The sequence below is a fragment of the Balaenoptera musculus genome, chromosome 4, assembly GCF_009873245.2.
Source record: "Balaenoptera musculus isolate JJ_BM4_2016_0621 chromosome 4, mBalMus1.pri.v3, whole genome shotgun sequence".
Classification (NCBI taxonomy): domain Eukaryota; kingdom Metazoa; phylum Chordata; class Mammalia; order Artiodactyla; family Balaenopteridae; genus Balaenoptera; species Balaenoptera musculus.
In genome coordinates, this window is record NC_045788.1 from 76,542,593 (window position 1) to 76,562,503 (window position 19,911).

General features: G+C 43.1%; 2 protein-coding genes across 5 annotated transcripts in view; one reads left to right on the plus strand and one right to left on the minus strand.

The window, feature by feature from the left end:
* Positions 1–19,911, plus strand: part of SEMA5B (semaphorin 5B) — a 159,680-nt gene that overhangs the window by 136,725 nt on the left and 3,044 nt on the right. The gene's annotated exons all lie outside the window — the stretch shown is intronic.
* SLC49A4 (solute carrier family 49 member 4) overlaps positions 3,453–19,911 on the minus strand; it is a 114,555-nt gene continuing 98,096 nt past the window's right edge. Inside the window, exon 9 of the mRNA XM_036851169.1 lies at positions 3,453–4,345. Within this exon, the coding sequence (XP_036707064.1) occupies positions 4,287–4,345 (59 nt within the window). The 3' untranslated portion in view covers positions 3,453–4,286. The remainder of the gene's footprint in view (positions 4,346–19,911) is intronic.

Sequence of the window (19,911 nt, forward strand, 5' to 3'; positions counted from 1 at the left end):
CTGAACCCCAGATGTTTTGTTTTGAGATGGTGATATCTGGCTTTGGCCTCAGTTTTAACCCAATATTGATCTTAGCATTTGCCCCAGTGTGCATTCCAGGCCACATACAAGGCCACCGGCACACACTGCTCAGCACCAGCCTATCAATTTGCCCATCTTCCTGCAGAGTGCTTTGTGGCTGTCTTCTTTTCCTAACAATTAAGCCACCATTTATTTAACCCAACCCCTAATGATAGACTTTGAGGGTATTTTCAGTCTTTTGTTACAAACAGTGCTGCAAAGACTATCCTTGTATATGTACAACTATAATGGCAGAATGAATTCCTAAAAACAGAATTACTCAATGAGTATAAACATTTAAAATTTGATAGATTATCCAACTTATTGCACCTCACTTAACACCTTCCGGTTTTATCTGTCTCTCTGTTTTATAGGTAGTTCTCCAGTTTTAGTGGTTGGGCTCAATCTGGGGGAAAGAGAATCAATCAAGGTGATTTCATTGTGCCTCCATCTCCAAGGCACTCTCTTCCTTCCTCCCCACCATGGTCCTGGTCCCCCAGGTACCTGGTCAGACCCCTATGAGGGCCCCACCACACCTGTTCTTTTTTTGCCATCAAACCTTGTCTGCTCAATGTCATAGGTTTCCTGCGTCCCTCTTCTCTTAACTGGATAAGCAGAATCCAGCTTTGGTGTGATTGGTTGACGCTGCTTTATAATTAAGGCTTTCAAGGCCTAACATCAAAGAAGTAAATGAGGCTGGGACTTTTAGGAACTCTACCTGGCGGGTGAGACAGAGATTTTGGGCAGAGGGATTCCCAAAACCCTCTGCGTCAAAGCTGCCTGGGACACTATGACCCTGCTTTCTTCTACCCCTTTCCTTATTTCAGGCGCTGGGAAAAGGTCTGATGCTCCTGGAATTTCTCCGCGGCTCTCACCTGACCCTCCATTGGGCAAGGAGCAGGGTCCCTCCTGATGCTTAGGGCATCTTTTGCAATTTAGAAAGCTCCTTTGTTCTCTTAATCTTCATTTTAATGTCTGTATAGGACCATGGTCCCTAGGCCATAATTTTTACTTGATTTGTGGGAGGGGCTTGGGACAAGCAAGCATGGGGAAGCCAAGATTTCCATCTCAACCACAGAGAAAGACACTCAAATGAATGAGTCCTGTCAAGTCCATTACTCCCGAATCTCTGAAACAGCCCCACACCCACATCAGTATTCCTCCCATCAGACGAGCAACGTTAGGCTGGTCTTTACAGGAGGATGGCCACTGATTGGTTGCACCTGCCATAGGGTGGCCTGGCATGAAGGACTCTGCCTAAAGCCCAGAGGGAAATCGGCTAAACCAATCAGGTTGGCTTCTGTGGGATTTGGGCTGGAGAATGAAAAGATTGGCCGGTAGCAATAGAAGAAAGGAGCAGACAGAGATGGGCAGGTGGAGGCGGGGTGGGGCGAGGATGTCTGCCCCTCCTCTTGGCTCCAGATGGCTGAGGTAACTAGGATTCTCATAACTGGAGGAGCGCGCCCCCTGGTGGGCCTCGTGGGTGTGGCTCGGAACTTTCTCTCCTGGCCCGTTGTTCTCGTCCACCTCCTGCCTTCTCCCAAGTACCCTGCTGAGGAGATTCTCCACCCACAGGGTGTAAGACTGACTTGATCTACGGCCTTTACCTTTAAATTCCCTTTTAGAGAAAAGAGGAGTTTGAGACATTCGTGTCTGACGCCTGGGCCCCATCCAGGAACAGTCTATGTGCCGAGGTAAACGCACTTCCTGAGCGTGGCATCTCCCTGCTCCCAGGAGCACGCCCAGCACTGAGTCAGCACCCGGCATCCACCGCTAGTTCTTTTATGTGAGGTAGAGCGGTGACTATTAGTAGTAGTAGTATTACCTTTTTTTTTTTTTAAACTACATACTTTCTGAAAGATTTTTGAAAAATTTAGTTACACCCTTACAATTTTTACGTTGATATCTAGAATTTTTCATCATAGCTTGAAGAGCTGCAAAGGATGTAATTTCTGGCATATTGCAAATACTGACATTTAAAAATAAAACTGTTCTTTTAAATGTAACTAATAGCATCTAACAAACAGCATTTTTTAAAAATATAGGAAGAGCTCTACTTTCACAACTGGAAAATTTACGTTGTTCCTTTTTCCCTTCGAACGTGTATATTATATGTTCTCACAGAATTTCATCCTAATGTAATATATTTTTAAGCTTGAAAGTCTTTTATTGTTCGCACTATCATACTTCTCTGCAACTAAAATATATATGTGAATTGAAATGTTAATTAAAAAAATTTTTATAAGTTAAAAAATTATTTGGGATCAAGATATCATGATTATTATTAGCATCAAACATAGAGATACTTGAATTTTGACAATTATTAAATGTAAAGTTATATTTTAGAGAGCAGCAGTTTAGAATAAATGTGATTTATCACTAGAATGAGAAAGATTAACAGCAGAGAGACAGAGAGAGTGAGAGTATTAGGACTTAACAAAGCATGCATCAATGATTAGTGTCAAGTGCATTATTTACAGAAGAATCCACAATATACTCCTGGTAGAGTGTGGACATTGAAATCTATGGTAGGAATTTAAAGCGATAGAGAAGCTGGCAGTGATAACAAGGAGGCTTGTACCCAAGTAAAGGATGAGTATGGTTTTATGGTATTTGGTAATCTTTTGACAAAATTTAATAAAAACAATAAAACTTTTCTAAGAAAGAATAGGAGAAAATCTTCATGAGCTTGGGGTAGGCAAGGATTTTATATGACACCCAAAGCACAATCTATAAAAGAAAATATTGATAAATCATACTTCATCAAAATAAAAAACTTCTCTTTGAAAGACCCTGTTAAAAGAGTTAAAATATAATTCATTGGGCTGGAAATTCCCTGGTGGTCCAGTGGTTAGGATGCCATGCTTTCACTGCCAAAGGCCCAGGTTCGATCCCTGGTCGAGAAACTAAGACCCACAGCTGTGCGACGCAGCCAAACGAAAAAAAAGGTAGGTAATCCACTGGTGAGGAGAAAATACTGGCAAATCCAGATATATGAAGAACTATCAAGATGCAGTAATAAGAAAACAGAGAACTCAACATAAATGGGCAAAAGGTTTGAAGAGACCCCTCACCAGGGAAGATTTATGAATGCCAGATAAACATGTGGAAAGATGCCATTTGCCATTAGAAAAACATGAATTAAAACCACAATGAGGTACCATAACACACTATTAAAATGGCTAAAACTGAAAACGCTGAACATATCAAGTGTGATGAAGATGTGGAATAAGTGGAACTCTCCTACACGCTGATGGAATGTAAAATGGAACAACCACTTTGAAAAATAGTTTGGCAGCTTCTTAAATAAACATACATTTACTATATAATCCAGTCATTCCACTCATAAGTATTTGCCCAAGAGAAAAGAAAGTATACGTCCACACAAGAGCTAAGACACAAATGTTCACAGCACTTTTATTTGTAAGGGCCCAAAACGGGACACAGTCTAAATATCCATCACCAGGTGAATGGTAAACAAATTGTGGTGTATTCATACAATGGATATACTCAGCAATAAGATGGAGCAAAATATTGATGCATGGAGCAACATGAATGAGTATCAAAATAATTATGCCAATTGTGCCAAGTGAAAGGAGCCAGACAAAAAGAAAGAATATCTACTGTATTGTTCCATTTATATACAATTCTAGAAAACGAAAACTCATCTATAATGGCAGAAGGCAGATCAGTGATTGTCTAGGGATGGGGTATGGTGACGGGGAGGTGGAGGGAGGGATGCTAAAGGGGTGATAAGTTCACTTATCTTGGTGGTTGTGGTTTCATGGGTATGTACATGTGTCACAAAGCTTATATTGTATACTTTAAATACCTGAGGCTAACTGCATGTCAATTCTACCTCAATAAAGTTGTTTAAAAGCGTGAATAAATGCCTAAGAAAATATGAAATATTAGCTTAGCTCTTACAATGTTTCCTTTACTTGAAGGTGTACTATTCAGCTGTCTGAAGTACATAGGGAAATCCCTTCCTACCCCAATTTGAAATGCTCTCGATTTTGCCCACACGGAGGGCTGGGTGAAAAAAAACACTCTCAAAGCTCTTCCTCCAGCTGAGAGTGGGGAAGAGGCAGAGAGGATGAGCTTCCAAAGCAGCGTGCTTCACTGCAATCTTGAACATTCTAAGACAGATACAGTTAGATAAGCCTGCAGTCGTGACTTGCACAGGTCACATGGGAGAAATAGGGTCCTGACACCTTTACCGTCTCTCACTGTTGTTCAGCCTGCTTTGCTTTCTTGGAACTCTCCCTCCGGAGTTTGGTGATCTCTGACAGAAATTGGGGGATGGAAAAGGTGAGGTTATTAAACTACAACTGTCATCCTTCCTGCTCTCCCGTTCTATACTACATCTGAATTCTGTGCACCTCAACATGAGTCAAAGCACCCCACTTGAATGCCACATTGTCTGTAACAGAAATATGTGTAAGAAAGCGACAGATGTGAAGCCCTACCCTAGGTTCATGATAACTCGTCACAGGAGGTGTTGCAGACACATATTTTTTTCTTCCATTTTTATTGAGACATGACTGACATACAGCACATATAAGTTTAAGGTGTACAGCATAATGACTGAATTATATCACGAAATAATTACCACAATAAGTTTAGTGACCATGTATCATCTCTTAGGGATACAACATTAAAGAAATAGAAAAAATTTTTTTCTTGCAATGAGAACTCAGGATTTACTCTCTTAACTTTCTTATATGACATGCAGCCGTATTAATTATACTGACCATGTTGTACATCAATTCACATCCCTAGTACTGATTTATCTTATAACTTTAAGTTCGTACCTTTTGACCACCTTCATCCAGTTCCTCCTCCTCCCTGCCCCCCACCTCTGGTAGCCACAAATCTGATCTCTTTTTCTATGAGTTTGTTTGCTTTTGAAGCATAATTGACCTTCAACACCATGTTGTTCCTGATGCACAACATAGTGATTCGATCTTTCTACACATTACAAAATAATCACCCTGATAAGTCTAGTTACCATCTGTCACCATACAAAGACATTATTACATAGTTATTGACTATATATTCCCCACACTGTACACTTCATACCCGTGACATTTATTTTGTAATTGGAAGTTTGTACCTCTTAGTCTCTCTCACCTATTTCTCTCCTCTGCTCACCCCTCCCCTCTGGCAAACACCTTTTTGTTCTCTCTCTGACTCTGTTTCTGTGTGGTATAATACCCTCTAGGTCCATCCATGTTGTTGCAAAAGGCAAGATTTCATTCTTTTTTCATGGCTGAATAATATTCCGTTATAATATATATATGTTGGACACATGTATTTTTAATTATCCTTCCTCCTCCCCCCCTTTTCTGGCAGTGGGAAGGCTTTTACACCCCAGGACCTCCATAGTAGTATTGCTAATTGTGAGAGATACACCTTTTATTTGTAAAGTGAGAGAAGGACAAATATGAAAGGGGAAGTGGGACAGCAGAACCCAGCCCTGACCTCGAGTCAGAAGCAGCTGTCTCAGATGGTTTGAGGAAAGGCAGTACTTGGTTTCCTTAAATCTATCATGCTGTGAACTTCTTGTACTCACGTGCCCTGGTCTGAAGGCTCCTGACACTGAGGGATTGTCACTAACCTGGTCCCTTGCACTCTTTCTTTAATTAATAGAAATTGGTAAGGGGCCAGATGAGAATTCCATGCAAGGCTTTATTGGGGCTGAAGCTGCAGCATGAGGCAGCAAAAACAAGTAACAGGTGCCCTTGCTCCCTGGGAGAGGAGCTGCTTGGGTCCTTAATGGGGGTAACAACAAGGGTGGGTCTGTGGGCTGGGCAGGAAGCATAGCTTAGGTGGCCCGCCCACCCTCTTGGTGGTGCTGCGTGCAGGGATCATGCACAGGGTACCCTGCTTTTGCTCTTGGCACCTCAGAAATGGTAGTTAGTTTGTGGCCTTTTTGTATCTTGTTCATAATTGCCCCAGCTGCTGCATGAGTACAGTTATTTTTAGTCCCTTCTAGTTTCTTTGTATTCCATTGCTCGAGGAGATGTTTGTCCAGGTGCAAGCACTCCCGTAAAGTGTCCCAGGTCCCAGCCTATCCATGACCATCCTGGACTTTTGACTTCTAGACCCACCATTTACCAGCTCTGTGATATGTGAGATGGGAGCAGTGACACTTACCTTGCAGGACTGTTGTGAAGAGTAAAATGATTCTAGAACAGGGCCTTGTACAAAGCCCGGCAGTGCAAATACACTGCCCTTGGGAAAGCTCCTTCACTTGTGTGTTTGTGTGTGTGTGTGTGTGTGTGTGTGTGTGTGTGTGTGTGTGTGAGACACAGCTTTATCCAGGACCTACTGCCTCCTGGTGGGGGCCCAGAGCTCTGAAGCCACAACCTGGGCTCAAATACAACCCCTGGCTCACCACCAATTTGACCTTGGGCAGTTTGTTCTTCTTATGCAAAATGGAGCTAATAATAGAACCTACTCTGGGTTTGCTGTGAGGGCTGAAGAATGGAAAGTGCTTACAACAGTATTAGGCACTTAACAAGCACCCAAAATTGTTACCATTGTTAGTGAGCTAAGCATGGGGGTTAGGTTTGTCTCTGCAATCTGAGTCACTGGGATGTCAAAGTAAATATGTGTGGACTGAAAAAAATGCACAACCTAAAAGTTGAGAATTATGGTTTATTTGGCGAAATTTCCGGAGACTTAACCTGGAAGACGGCCTCTCAGCTCTGAGGGACTGCTCCAAAGAAGTAAGAGAGGAACCAGGATATATAGTTTTGCAACAAAAACCAGACAGTCGGGGCTTCCCTGGTGGCGCAGTGGTTGAGAGTCTGCCTGCCAATGCGGGGGACACGGGTTCGAGTCCTGGTCTGGGAGGATCCCACATACCGCGGAGCAACTAGGCCCGTGAGCCACAACTACTGAGCCTGCGCGTCTGGAGCCTGTGCTCCACAACAAGAGAGGCCATGATAGTGAGAGGCCCGCGCACCGCGATGAAGAGTCGCCCCCGCTTGCCGCAGCTAGAGAAAGCCCTCGCACAGAAACGAAGACCCAACACAGCCAAAAATAAATAAATAAATAAATTTATAAAAAAACCAGACAGTCGGAACATCAAAGATTACCATTAATTAAAGAAAACCAGACATCTCAAGTTAATGAATTTTGCGCTTTTCTATGTATGAGAAGATGCAAGAGTCTGGGCTCACTGAAATCATTCCTTTGATATGAACCTTAACTATCTAGGGCCAGTATTCCGTTTTCCTCCATCCTGAATTCCCTCAAGGTGCACAGTCTGGGGCAGCTGCAGTGGCTGCTTGATGCCCACAACATCCTTTGTTTACTGATATGGCAGGCGAATATGGAAATATGGAAAACATGGGCTTGAGCTTCATAAAAATTGTTTTGTTGACAAAATTCCAAAATACGCCCTAGCTTCCTTTGGGGAACAAATGATACCAGTCCAGTAAATTATGCATGAAACAGCTCTGAAAGACACCACTTGTGAAAGAAAACAAAGTCTCCCATATAGGGCCTTTCCATCTCCATTTATCTGAACTTGAGAATTTCCCTCCTTCCCTCCATCCCTTCTGTACGATCAGGACACCCAAGATGGCTGTTCTCTTGCTCTCCATACATCCCCTGCTCGACCAACGCCTACTTCACCTACACCCTACTCACATGACTGACCTTCCTACATACTTGCCCCCCTGGGCCCAGCTAATGGCTGCTCTAATCTTTAGATCAGAACATCTCCACCTGATAGCTTATCAAAGGGGCAGTGAGGGGGCATGGTCCTCTGCTGGTTTCCCAGGTAACCAATGAGCCCACCTGACATCAATTCCCCTTCAACTAGTAATCTCCCACTGCCCCGGGAAAAAAGCCTGCCTCCAGGTCCTGCCTGCTGTCTGCCACACACCGTGGGGTGTTTGCTCCAGGACCTTGCTTCAGACATGTAAGCTCCCCCATCCATTAAACCACTAATGTCTCTGTTGCTGACTCTGGGCTCTTTCTTTGGTCTTGAAGCTGGGCAAGTACAGCTCAGGTTTGTAGGCCTGCAGGGTGCAGCCCATCTTCCTGCATTGCCTCGTTTCTGCCTCTTACTTGCTGGAATTCAGAATTGATCAAGCTTTTAAAGATCATCGGGTCCAGTGTTTTTTTTTTTAATTAATTAATTTATTGGCTGCGTTGGGTCTTTGTTGCTGCACACAGGCTTTTTCTAGTTGAGGCGAGCGGGGGCTACTCTTTGTTGCAGTGCGCGGGCTTCTCATGGCGGTGGCTTCTTTTGTTGCGGAGCACGGGCTCTAGGCGCACGGGCTTCAGTAGTTGTGGCTCACAGGCTCCAGAGCACAGGCTCAGTAGCTGTGGTGCATGGGCTTAGTTGCTCCACTGCATGTGGGATCTTCCCGGACCAGGGCTCAAACCCATGTCCCCTGCATTGGCAGGCGGATTCTTAACCACTGTGCCACCAGGGAAGCCAGGTCCAGTGTTTTAATGGAAGAAAGAACTAATAGGTTGTATCAGGGCCCATGCCAAGGTGTGTGGTTTATGAGAAGTGAAGAACAGGAAGGAGGAGCGGCCAGTATGATTCGCCCTCCTGTCACCTCTCCTTGTTATTTTTTCCACCTGAGCAGAATCTCTTAAATTATGAATAACTCATTTGCTGGTGGAACCTAATGGAACTTGTGACACAATGAGAAATAGACTTTCGGTCTCTGCCCCCACTTCCTGGCACACAGGTCCCAAAACCCTTGGGATCTCTGAAGGACATGCCTTTTGTATGGTAATGATGGCTAGGGGCTGGGGGCTCTTGGATAGCCTCTGGATGGGGGCTGGTTGCCAGGGGAACCAACCAGGTGATTAGAGGGTTGGCACTTCAGCCCCAACCTCCAACCTCCTGGGAGGGTAGAGGGACTGGAGTTTGAGTTAATCACTAAGGGCTAATGATATAATCGATTGTGCCTGTAGTGAAGCCTCCATAAACAGCTCTAACTGAAGGACTTTGAGGAGCCAAGCTTCTGGGTTGGTGAACACATGTAGGTGCTGGGAGGATGGCGTGCCTGGAGAGGTCATGGAGGCTCTATGCCCCTTCCCCCATACCCTGGCCCATTCATCTCTTCCACTGGCTGTTCCTGAGTTGTATCCTTTTATAACAAAGTAGTAATCTAGTATAGAAACTGTTTTCCTGAGTTCTGCGAGCCGTTCTAGCAAATTATCAACCTCAAGGAGGGCGTCATGGGAACCCCTCATTTTCTTTTTTTATTGAACTATAGTTGATTTACAATACTGTGTTAGTTTCAGGTATACAGCAAAGTGATTCGGTTTTATTTATGTATATATTATATATAATATTTTATATCTATATATATATAATCTTTTTCAGATTATTTTCCATTATAGGTTATTACAAGATATTGAATATAGTTCCTTGTGCTATACAGGAAATCCTTGTTGTTTAGCTATTTTATAGATAGTGGTGTGTATCTGTCAATCCCAAACTCCTAATTTATCCCAGCCCCCCCTTCCCTTTTGGTAACCAGTTTGTTTTTTGCGTCTGTGAGTCTGTTTCTGTTTTGTAAATAAGTTCATTGTATTATTTTTTAGATTCCACATATAAGTGTTATCATATATTTATCTTTCTCTGATTACTTCACTTAGAATGATAATTTTAGGTCCATCCACGTTGCTGCAAATGGCAATATTTCATTCTTTTTTTTTTTTTTTATTAATTTATTTATGGCTGTGTTGGGTCTTTGTTTCTGTGCGAGGGCTTTCTCTAGTTGCGGCGAGCGGGGGCCACTCTTCATCGCGGTGCGCGGGCCTCTCACTATCGCGGCCTCTCTTGTTGCGGAGCACAGGCTCCAGACGCGCAGGCTCAGTAATTGTGGCTCTCGGGCTTAGTTGCTCCGCGGCATGTGGGATCTTCCCAGACCAGGGCTCGAACCCGTGTCTCCTGCATTGGCAGGCAGATTCTCAACCACTGCGCCACCAGGGAAGCCCTTTCATTCTTTTTTACGGCTCAATAATATTCCATTATGTATGTGCGTGTGTATACACACACACACACACACACACACACACACCTCGCATCTTAAACCAATCATTTGTTGATGGACATTAAGGTTGTTTCCATGTCTTGGTTATTGTAAATAGTGCTGCTATGAACATTGGGTGCATGTATTTTTTCAAATAAGAGTTTTAATCTTTTCCAGTTATATGCCCAGGAGTGGGATTGCTGAATCTTATGGTAACTCTATTTTTAGTTTTTTTTAAGGAAACTCCATACTGTTTTCCATAGTGGCTGCACTGATTTCTACCAACAGTGTAGGAGGGTTCCCATGTCTCTACATCTTTTCCAGCATTTATCATTTGTAGACTTTTTGATGATGGCCATTCTGACCAGTGTGAGCTGATACCTCATGGTAGTTTTGATTTGCGTTTCTCTAATAATTAGCGATATTGAGCATCTTTTCATGTGCCTGTTGGCCATCTGTATGTCTTCTTTGGAGAAATGTCTGTTTAGGTCTTCTGCCCATTTTTTGATTAGGGAACCGTGATTTATAGCCTTTCACTGGTCAGAAGCAGAGGTGACAACTTGGACTTGCAATTGGAGTCTAAAGAGGAGGGAGGAGAGGGGTACTCCTGTGGGACTGAGCCCTTAACCTGTGGGGTCTACCCTGTTCCAAGCAGTTAGTATCAGCGTTGAGTTCAACTGTTGGTGTCTGCTGAGAATTGGAGAATTGCTTGGTTTGGAGAAACCCACATATTTGGGGTCAGAAGTGAGTACTGAGTGTAGAGAAGAAACAGGTTTTTCCAGTGAGGCTGGATAAATAACTAAATTAATATGGGGATACTTGATAGGAGCTAAAAGTCTTCATACCTGAGCCAAGTAATTCTCCTTCTAGGTATCTTTTCTAAGAAAATAATCAGAGAGTAGAAGGAGGAGAAATATACAACAATGTATTCCACAGAAACAGCCTTAATGTCCAACAATAAAATTAAATACTTCAAAAAGTTTCCCTTTTCATGGGAGAATGTCCGTGATATGTTAAGGATATAAAACAAAAATACAGTTTTGATCTGTTCTATACTAAAAACATTTATAGCAAGACGTAAAGAAAGCATTATAGTTTTCTGTATTTCAAAAATGAAGACTTTGGAAACTTCAAGAAGAGAACAGGACTATTTGATAACTAGTCCAGGAAGGTTAAGAAAAACTTTCCTCCAAAAGGTTAACGGATGTTCATGATTCCAAGTTTTTCCAAGAACGGGCTCCCCACTACTTAACCTGGGATGTGCTTGCTTTGAAACTACAAAAATAAGTGCTTTCATGTTTTTGTGATGACTCTGGACCTACCTTCAGAGCTTTTGCTGCTTGTTCTTTTGTTTTAAATGCCACAAAGGCAAATCCCTTTGGATCGCCAGTAGACTTATAATGTGGTGTGCTTATACAAACATTGCCACGTTTCCCAAATACTGTCTCAATCCAGCTGTGATCAACATTTTTGGGAATTAACTTCTATGATAAATTAGAAACAGTTATTAATCCTTACATATTTAATACTATCGCCTTACTCAGAAGGTCAATATGTTTTTAACTTGAATATTAATTATTTTTAAATGAAGACTTTGGGAGGGATGTAAGAGGGAAGAAAAGGAAGAAGGCCAATAACACTTATCAGGCGACCAAAACATGCCACGTCTGTTAGGTTCATCACTTTATCCCATCATCACAAAATGTATAAGTATCCCCCTCCTTTATTTTAGCTCTATTTTTTCATGGATGAGAACACAGGATCTCCAGAAGTGCTGAAAGAATACCCAAGTCTCAGGGTTTGTCGGTGGAGGAGCAGGATTTGGCCCAGTCTGTCCTGCTCCCAAACTCATGTTTTTCTTCCCACCACATCTCGCTGCCCAAATGCTCAAGGAGCTTTGGCTCCACTCCTACTGCCATTTGCAGTTTGATTAAAAACAAAACGCGGACCACGTCATCACAAGTGCTTTCAATACACATTTATTGCAAAACCACAGCACAGTAACTATAATGTCAACATAACCATATTTCCAAGCTGAGCAGGAAATCACCATTCTCATGTGCATTCTCCCAAGAAGCGGGGGCTGACACGGAGGCGCCGTACTGTGAGTAATGACTAGAAGCCCCATTCTGAACTAGGAGTTCTAAACGATTAAACATTTCATTACCACTTTGGCAAAGCAATGCACATTTACCATTTCTAAAATGTAACAGCACAGAGATTTTAAATGCATCTTTATTTTTCAGAATCTTCAGTATTCACAATGTGTAAAATGAAGCAGAGTTTTAAATAAAATGCTATGCCAAAACACATTTCCTTAAAAAGACCCGATGGAAAGGAAGGAAAGCCGCATAGGAATAATATTTATCAGTGCTTACAGTTGACATTAACTATAGTTTGAAAAGAATAAAAATACTCAAGACTTCAACATTTCCTTACAAAAGTATACTTGGCCATAAAATAAAAATCTATAAAACCCCAAATATTACAAAAGTAAAATGCAAAAAAAAAATCTTTTTATTAAAATGTAATATAATATTTACATGGTAAGAATTATTTTAAAATGCACAGAACACTCAGAAGTTGTGATGAGCGTCGGAGGGGAATTTATCACACACACTCATGTTTTGACAGTTGCATAGACCCACCAGGTCACAGAGCTGGGCCAGCAGATATGCACATCCCCTGGCATCAAGGCTCAGCGTGGGCAGATTTTAAGCCCCCTCCCTGCACCTGTCTATTTTTGCACCATGTCTCCTGCTGGGAGAAGAATGTCTGCCCAGGTACATGGGGTGTCACGGGAGGAGGAGCACCTGCTGTCAGGGAGCCTGTATGTCACCTGGATCTTAGTGTTGCTATTTAAAAGTCAGGTTCTGGAGCTGGGAGGAATCCCAAGAGATCATCTGGTCTATCCTTAGTCCTCTGGGACGGTCCTGGACCGTTCTCTTATTTACAGCCCCAGAGGCAGGGAATCTGCTACAGCCTGCTGGAGTACTCTTTCACTCTGGCAGTCAGAACCTCTTGTGCTCAACGGCAGCAGTTTCAGCTAAAAACCATCCCCAGAGTGGACCGGATCCCAACAGGCAGGGACTCTGTTCTTCCGCAGACTGAAAAGGAGTCAGGGGCTTCAGTGTAGCCTGGGACTGGGAGGAGGGGAGAGGGAGGGCATGAATTGCAGTGAGACTCACCGCCAAGGGGAGGCCCAAGGCTGAGGGAAGGGCCACCTCCAGGAAACCCAGGGAATGGGGTTGCGAGAGCCTGTATGGCACACTAGGACGCCAGCGTGGATCACGGCGGCCATGGGACTATTGTAGGCTCCCGTGTCAGCAGCTGCCTCTGCTCTGCTTCTGCAGCCATCCTGCCTCTACTTCCTTCCACCTGATCCCCCGGCCTCTGCTTGCTTTCCTGCTCTGTCATGTGGTGCAGAGCCATGAAAGCCAGAGAACTATAAATGGAGTAAAATCAGACCAACACACTGTGGCTTGAGAACAGAGGGAGAACAAGAAAGCTCTTGGGCTTTCAGATAGTGATTTTGGTTGCAAGGACTTTCCGGTTTGCTTCTAGGAGTGTGACTGAGAGGGTGAAGGCAGATGGAAAAGTCTGAATGGAGTAAGACATGGTGACTTTACTTGGCTCTAAAATCCACTTGGACTACCCAAGATTTCTTTGCATCCAAGAATTGGTATGAAAAGAAATGACTCGGGCAGAGTGTATGAAATGCAATAGGGTACTGAAGGCATAAGAGGCGGTGGATGTCTAGATTCCCACTGCTTTTGTGGAGCAGAACGGGAACCTCCGTTCCGCCAGACAGGGCTTCCACGAGGGCGGTTCCCAGATGGCTGGCTCCCCTTCTAGTGTCCCCACCTGCCCTGGGGTGTGAGGTCCCCGTCTCCAAGCAGAGACAGTCCCCATCTCCAAGCTCCACGACAGTTCCTCTGCCCTGATTTGCTGTCTCCCCATTTTTGGACCACCTCTCTCCTGCCTCCATTCTTTAAAAGCAAGAACTTCTAAGTGCAGAGTGGGGTGGCTCTGGAATAGATGACAGGGTAGGTTGTAGAATCTCCATCCCTCGAGAGCTGAAAAAGCAGTTGGCCAGACACAGCGCAGGCAGGATGTGCTTGGAGGCGGGAGGCTGGGCCAGATGACTCTGAGAACAAGCCAGTTTTGGGGTTCTGTTTTCCAGAATCTGCTTCCACCACAACTCCCTGCCTCCAAACCTCCTTCTCCACTTTCACTCAGCAGACATATCAACAAACGCCTGTAGCCTGGCTTCTATCTTGCTAACTCCTTCAGTGGGGTCTCCATGCTTACATGGCCCCAGCTTCCTCTTGCTAGAAGGCTTTTCCCTCTGCCTAATCCCATGTCTGAACACTAGCAGATCTGAACTCTTTGGAAGCTTGTTAGCTTTCCCTAAAACTTTTCCACTTCTTTTCAAGCCATCAAAACAGATTTCTCTGCCTGACACTTCAAAAGCTGTCCAGATGCATTTTTTTACTCTATGAAGGTTACACGTAACTATAAAAACTGATTAGGGGGCTTCCCTGGTGGCACAGTGGTTAAGAATCCGCCTGCCAATGCAGGGGACACGGGTTCGAGCCCTGGTCTGGGAAGATCCCACATGCCGCGGAGCAACTGGGCCCGTGAGCCACAATTACTGAGCTTGCACGTCTGGAGCCTGTGCTCCGCAACAAGAGAGGCTGCGATAGTGAGAGGCCCGCGCACTGCAATGAAGAGTGGCCCCCGCTTGCCACAACTAGAGAAAGCCCTCGCACAGAAACAAAGACCCAACACAGCCATAAATAAATTAAAAAAAAAAAAAAAAAAAGAATATACATGTCTTGGCCTCAAATTCTTAAAAAAAAAAACAACAAAAAAAACTGATTAGGGACAAGCATGGATTTCTAATGGCCCAAGAAAGCAGGATTTAGAGCGTATTTTTCCAAACAGAGTACGATCCCATAGACAGTCATAGAAATAAGCTACAAAGCTTCCAACAGTTTTTGGGGGTGTTGCTAGGTTTGAATTACAGTTGTTATGAATGGACTCATCAGAATATGAATCTCTCTGAGGGCCAGGATGCTGTCTTATTTGTTTCTGCATCTTCAGAGCCTAGCCCTGTGCTCAGCATGCAGCAGGAGCCCGAAATATACTGGTTGAATTATGAGATCCAGCTTCCTCCATCCCAGCTCTCCTCTCTTTTTAAAAAAATATGATCTGCCTCTCCCAGCATTTAATAGTGGTTAGGATGAAATCCCTGCCTGGCTTTATTTTATAATGTTCTATTATATTCGAATTGTATTATAAAGTACTCAGAAGCAAAAAGATCACAGTCTGCTATAAGATAAAAGAAGCAATTTTGTAAGAAAAAATTAAAATTTAAAAAAACATGAAATAAATTTCAGGACCTAGATAACAAAGAATTTACTGGTAAAGGAATACTGATAAAAGAGTGAATAGGTAAGGGAATCAGTAGCTGGTTCATTAGAGTAGGCTTTCGCCCAATTAGATGGAAGGACAATTATAGGCAACAGAATGCAGCATGGAGTTGCCAGTGCCTGGGGATCTATATTAACCTTGAGTAAAAAAGACAACAAACGTGAAGGGGCTTCTGTGTTCTGAGATAAAAGAGGGTGAAATGTCAGGGCTAAGCTCTCAATCAATGTCTTTTTCCCTGAAAAGGACAAGGGTAACTGCGTTTCTGTGGGACACGGAACAAGGATTCTGGGGCGCAGACTGAAAGGACAGTGGGGTCATGGAGGGGGACGGCTCCACTGGAGACATTTACATCATTTACTGATTTTCTCAGCAATAAGTTATTGATCAGGAAGAGCAGTGCAATGTGAATTAGTGAGTTCAGGGAAGGACTGAGAGGAAAAGGACCACCCCAGCACAGCCCTCATTTTAGCAGGATTCCAGTGGGCAGCCCTGTTCTGCCTATAGCAGGAGGGGTGGGATCAGACACCTGCCCTGACTTCTTCCAGGCCGCTTCTCCGAGTCACAGACCTTCCTTGACCTTATGTGCATGTAAGTCAAGGAAGCGATTTTGTTTGGGACTTGTAGATGCAATCTAGTAGGATGGGGGCAGAATTTTCCTAATACTTAATTTTCATAAGCCTCCAAAAGATTTACTTCTGGTAAAGAGGGAAGTAAATTTGGAGGTAGGGACATTGGCAGTAAATAAACCCATCTGCAGAACTAAAACCTGCCCTTTTGAGCATCTTTGGGTTTCTGCAAAGGCTTAGAAGGCCAGGACTGCAATAGCGATGCCTCAAGTGTGGCTTAGATTTACAGGTGGACACAGCTGAAGGGCTCCCATAGAGTCTCCTGCCCCCAAAGCAGCCCTTCTCTCTCTGATGGGCTGATGTCCCAAGTTCTATCACTAGAAACCCTTTCTTTTGGTGTTTAGTCTTTGTTCTCTGTTAAAATTCAAATTCCTTTTAGAAAGGAAACGCACAAGGCCTTATGTGTATCTTGGTGTGTTTGTATTTAAGTCTTGTCTTCAGAGGAAGCTGGAGGTGCCAACAATCTTCCCAACTTCCTAAAGGAATAGTAACCCACTCCCCAGTCATGGGATGATGGGAAGGCTTGGGATTCCTCATGTGAAAATTGATTCAGTGCTCCCAGACAGATACAGGTTCTGCCTATGGTGGAAATTCCAATGGAACAGAATACCTTCCCTTGAAATCAGTTATGGTTAATGATGGTACAAGAAAAAAAATTTGGGTTCCTGCTATGCATAATTATTTGGGAAACTCTCATTATTCCTTTTTATTGCTAGTTCAGGAGAGTATTTGTTTTTTTAAAAAATCTGTCTAAAATGTCCTGAAGGGTAGAAACATCTTTTGTTTTTCTGATTCTCCTTCACAGGCACACACTGCACACATGTAATTACTCTGTATGTAGAATGAATAAAAGCGTGAATGAAGGAATAGTGGATATGTCGATGGCCTGAGAGTTTCCATAACTGCCTGGCACCTATAATGCATGACTAAGGGGGCCTTCCTTGTAGAAGCTCCTTGCTTGTTTGAAAAGATAATGTGTAACTGGAAGGACTGGTGGAAAGGTATTGCACTTGTGTTGTTTTCTACTTTCTGTCTGGTCTGTGTGTGACCAAGTAAGTGTATATCAGATGCTATAAAACTCTTCAGCAAAAAGGAACATCCACTTGACCCTTCTATTTTAGAGGAAGCCAGGGTCCAGAGAGAACAGGTGACTTTTCCAAAGCCCCAAGGTGCTCAGCAGCTGCCCTGGAGAGAGAGACTGAAACCCAGGCCTCCTGACTCTCAGGCTGGACTTTTGGTTCATTTCTCTGACAGCTTTTGTGCCCATGTTACAATTTCAGTGAAGCCTTGTTTCCTAACACCTGGGTACAGATCAGACATGACCTACTAAACCTCTGTTCTCATTCTATAAAAGATATATGCACAGCTCTACTGGCAGAATCTGGCCATTAGAGACGACATTGTTGCAGCGCAACTTACAATTCTTCGGTGCTGTAACTCTAGAAATATCAGTTCGGTGCTGTAACTCTAGAAATATCAGTTCAAGGATCAGCTTTACCATCTGATCCAACAGTTTGATTTCTACAGGTGCCAAGTCACTGCTGACTCACAATGAATCAAACCAAACCAAAGGATGGTTTTCTGGTTTGTCCTGATTCCGGTAAGCAAATGCAGTACTCTGACCTGGCTCCCAGGATGTTATCTCAACAGCAGATGACAGATTTTCTCGTATTACATTTGATAAATTTAATAAACGCTGCATTTCATATATAAGGTCCTTTGGGGAAATAAACAGTACCTATAGCTTATCTTCTAGCACAGGCAATGAAGAAGCCATTTCTTCTTGTTGCTGAATGTGTGTGTGGTGGAAGAGTCTGTGTGTTTACGTGTAGGGACTCACAGGAGGAGGGTTACTGCACAAACAGGTGCATGTACGTCAGTCATTTCCTAATATTTAAAAAGAATGGACCTGAATTTCTGAACTGGAAGAGACCTTAGGGAACATCTTTGTTCACTCCTTCATTTTAGAATTGTGGGTAAATGAGGAATGAAGGGACTTGCTCAGGGTTAAACAGCTGAAGACACCAGGCCTGGCCACGCGCTGGGCCCTGGGGCTCCTAGGCTAGGGCTTTTTTCTGTCCTCTCTAGTCTAGTTCATGAAGAAATTGGCCAGCTCTCTTCAATAATATGGGCAACTCAGACAATGTGGGTTTCACACAGCTTGCTTCCAAGCATAGTCAGAAATAAACAGGAAGATACAACCAGAAAGGGGAAAGCCTGATGGGAAAGATGACAGGAAAGAAAGAAGCGACCAAACAAAGCTAAGTTCTTGTCCTACTACAGTTCATCAATTTTACTGGTAGCTTGAAAGTTAGAACAGCTAAGGAAGGTGACCAGGAAAATAGTTAAGGATTACCAGAATCTTCATTAGCTATTATTTTTTTAAAAAATGGGATGGCATAAGCTGTCTTCTCGACTTTCTGCTTTCTACAGTATGGCGTGCCTCTGCTGAGATGGACAGCCAAGAAAACCCTGTCAAGAAAATCCGCTTGGATTTTGGGGGTGGATCATTCATTTTCTTCTCTCATGGGGCATGGACCTTAGTTGGCAGCATTAAAAACTGACTATATTTCCAATAAGAAAACCAATATTGCATATTGAAGTTCACCTTTAAACTTCAGAATATGATAGAGCTTGATGGCACATAACCAGGTCTGTAAAATGTCTCCATTAACCACTGCTACATTTGATACAGATTTGTCTTGGAGAAAAATAAGGAGCTCAGAAACTCCTGCCCAAGTGTTAATGCCAACATGGTCTTAAGAAATAGTTCCTGAGATGAGTTGATTTTAAATCCTCTCTAAGTTTTTATACTTGATGTAGGTAAATGCATAGAAAATTTTCTGAAAGGACTCATAGGGATTATCTCTGAAAAGGAGAATGGATCAACCAGCATGTTTGGAGGTAGACTACACTTTATATTTCTGTACTGGTATTTTATAATGGGTATACACTCACATGTTTTAATTTTCAAAAATTTGAAAGAAATTTTACTTAAATTATTTCTGGTTAACACACTGATCACTTATGGAAGGAATGCTGGTGTAGGAGTCGAGTGATCTGCTAAAACTGAGCTGTCATTTAACCTGAAAGCTTCTCTATTTACTTATTTGTAAAATGGGGTGTTGGATTAAATCCTTGTCTCTGATTCTATGATTCTTCCAGGTAAATGGGAAGAAAGCCAATCTGAACTAGAGGAAGTCTAAATTAAATTGTAGTTTAAAAAAGTATCATTTTCTAACATCAAGGTAAATCAAAAGTGCCTCCAAGTCATTCTTGCCATTTTGATCAAGACTGCAAAAGCCTCGCTTGTAAACTAGAAGAGCCTGGGGGAACCCCAAGAGCGCTGTGCTGTAGGGCTGATCTTCTGGCATCCCTTCTGGAGCCCCAAGCTTCGCAATGTACCAAATGTAGCTAGCATGTTTAGAGCTAAAATGGTTTGATGTGTTTTTATCATTTTTCCAAGGTTGCTGCAATGAATTTCATGTTTTGTTTCATTTTTTAGCTGTTTTTAAAAAATTAATTCTCCCTTGTTGAATGAACAGAACAGCTAGGGTGGGGCGGCTTTTTGCTCTCTTTTTGAGTGTTGGCTGAGATGGAAGGCTATTGTCTGAGGCCTACCAGGTTCCAAGCCACAAGAGGAAGACTACACAAGGCAAGTTAGTCCACATTCTAAAAGTACAACAAATAGGGACTTCCCTGGTGGTCCAGTGGTTAAGATTCCGCACTTCCAAGTGCAGGGGGCACAGGTTCGATCCCTGGTCGGGGAACTA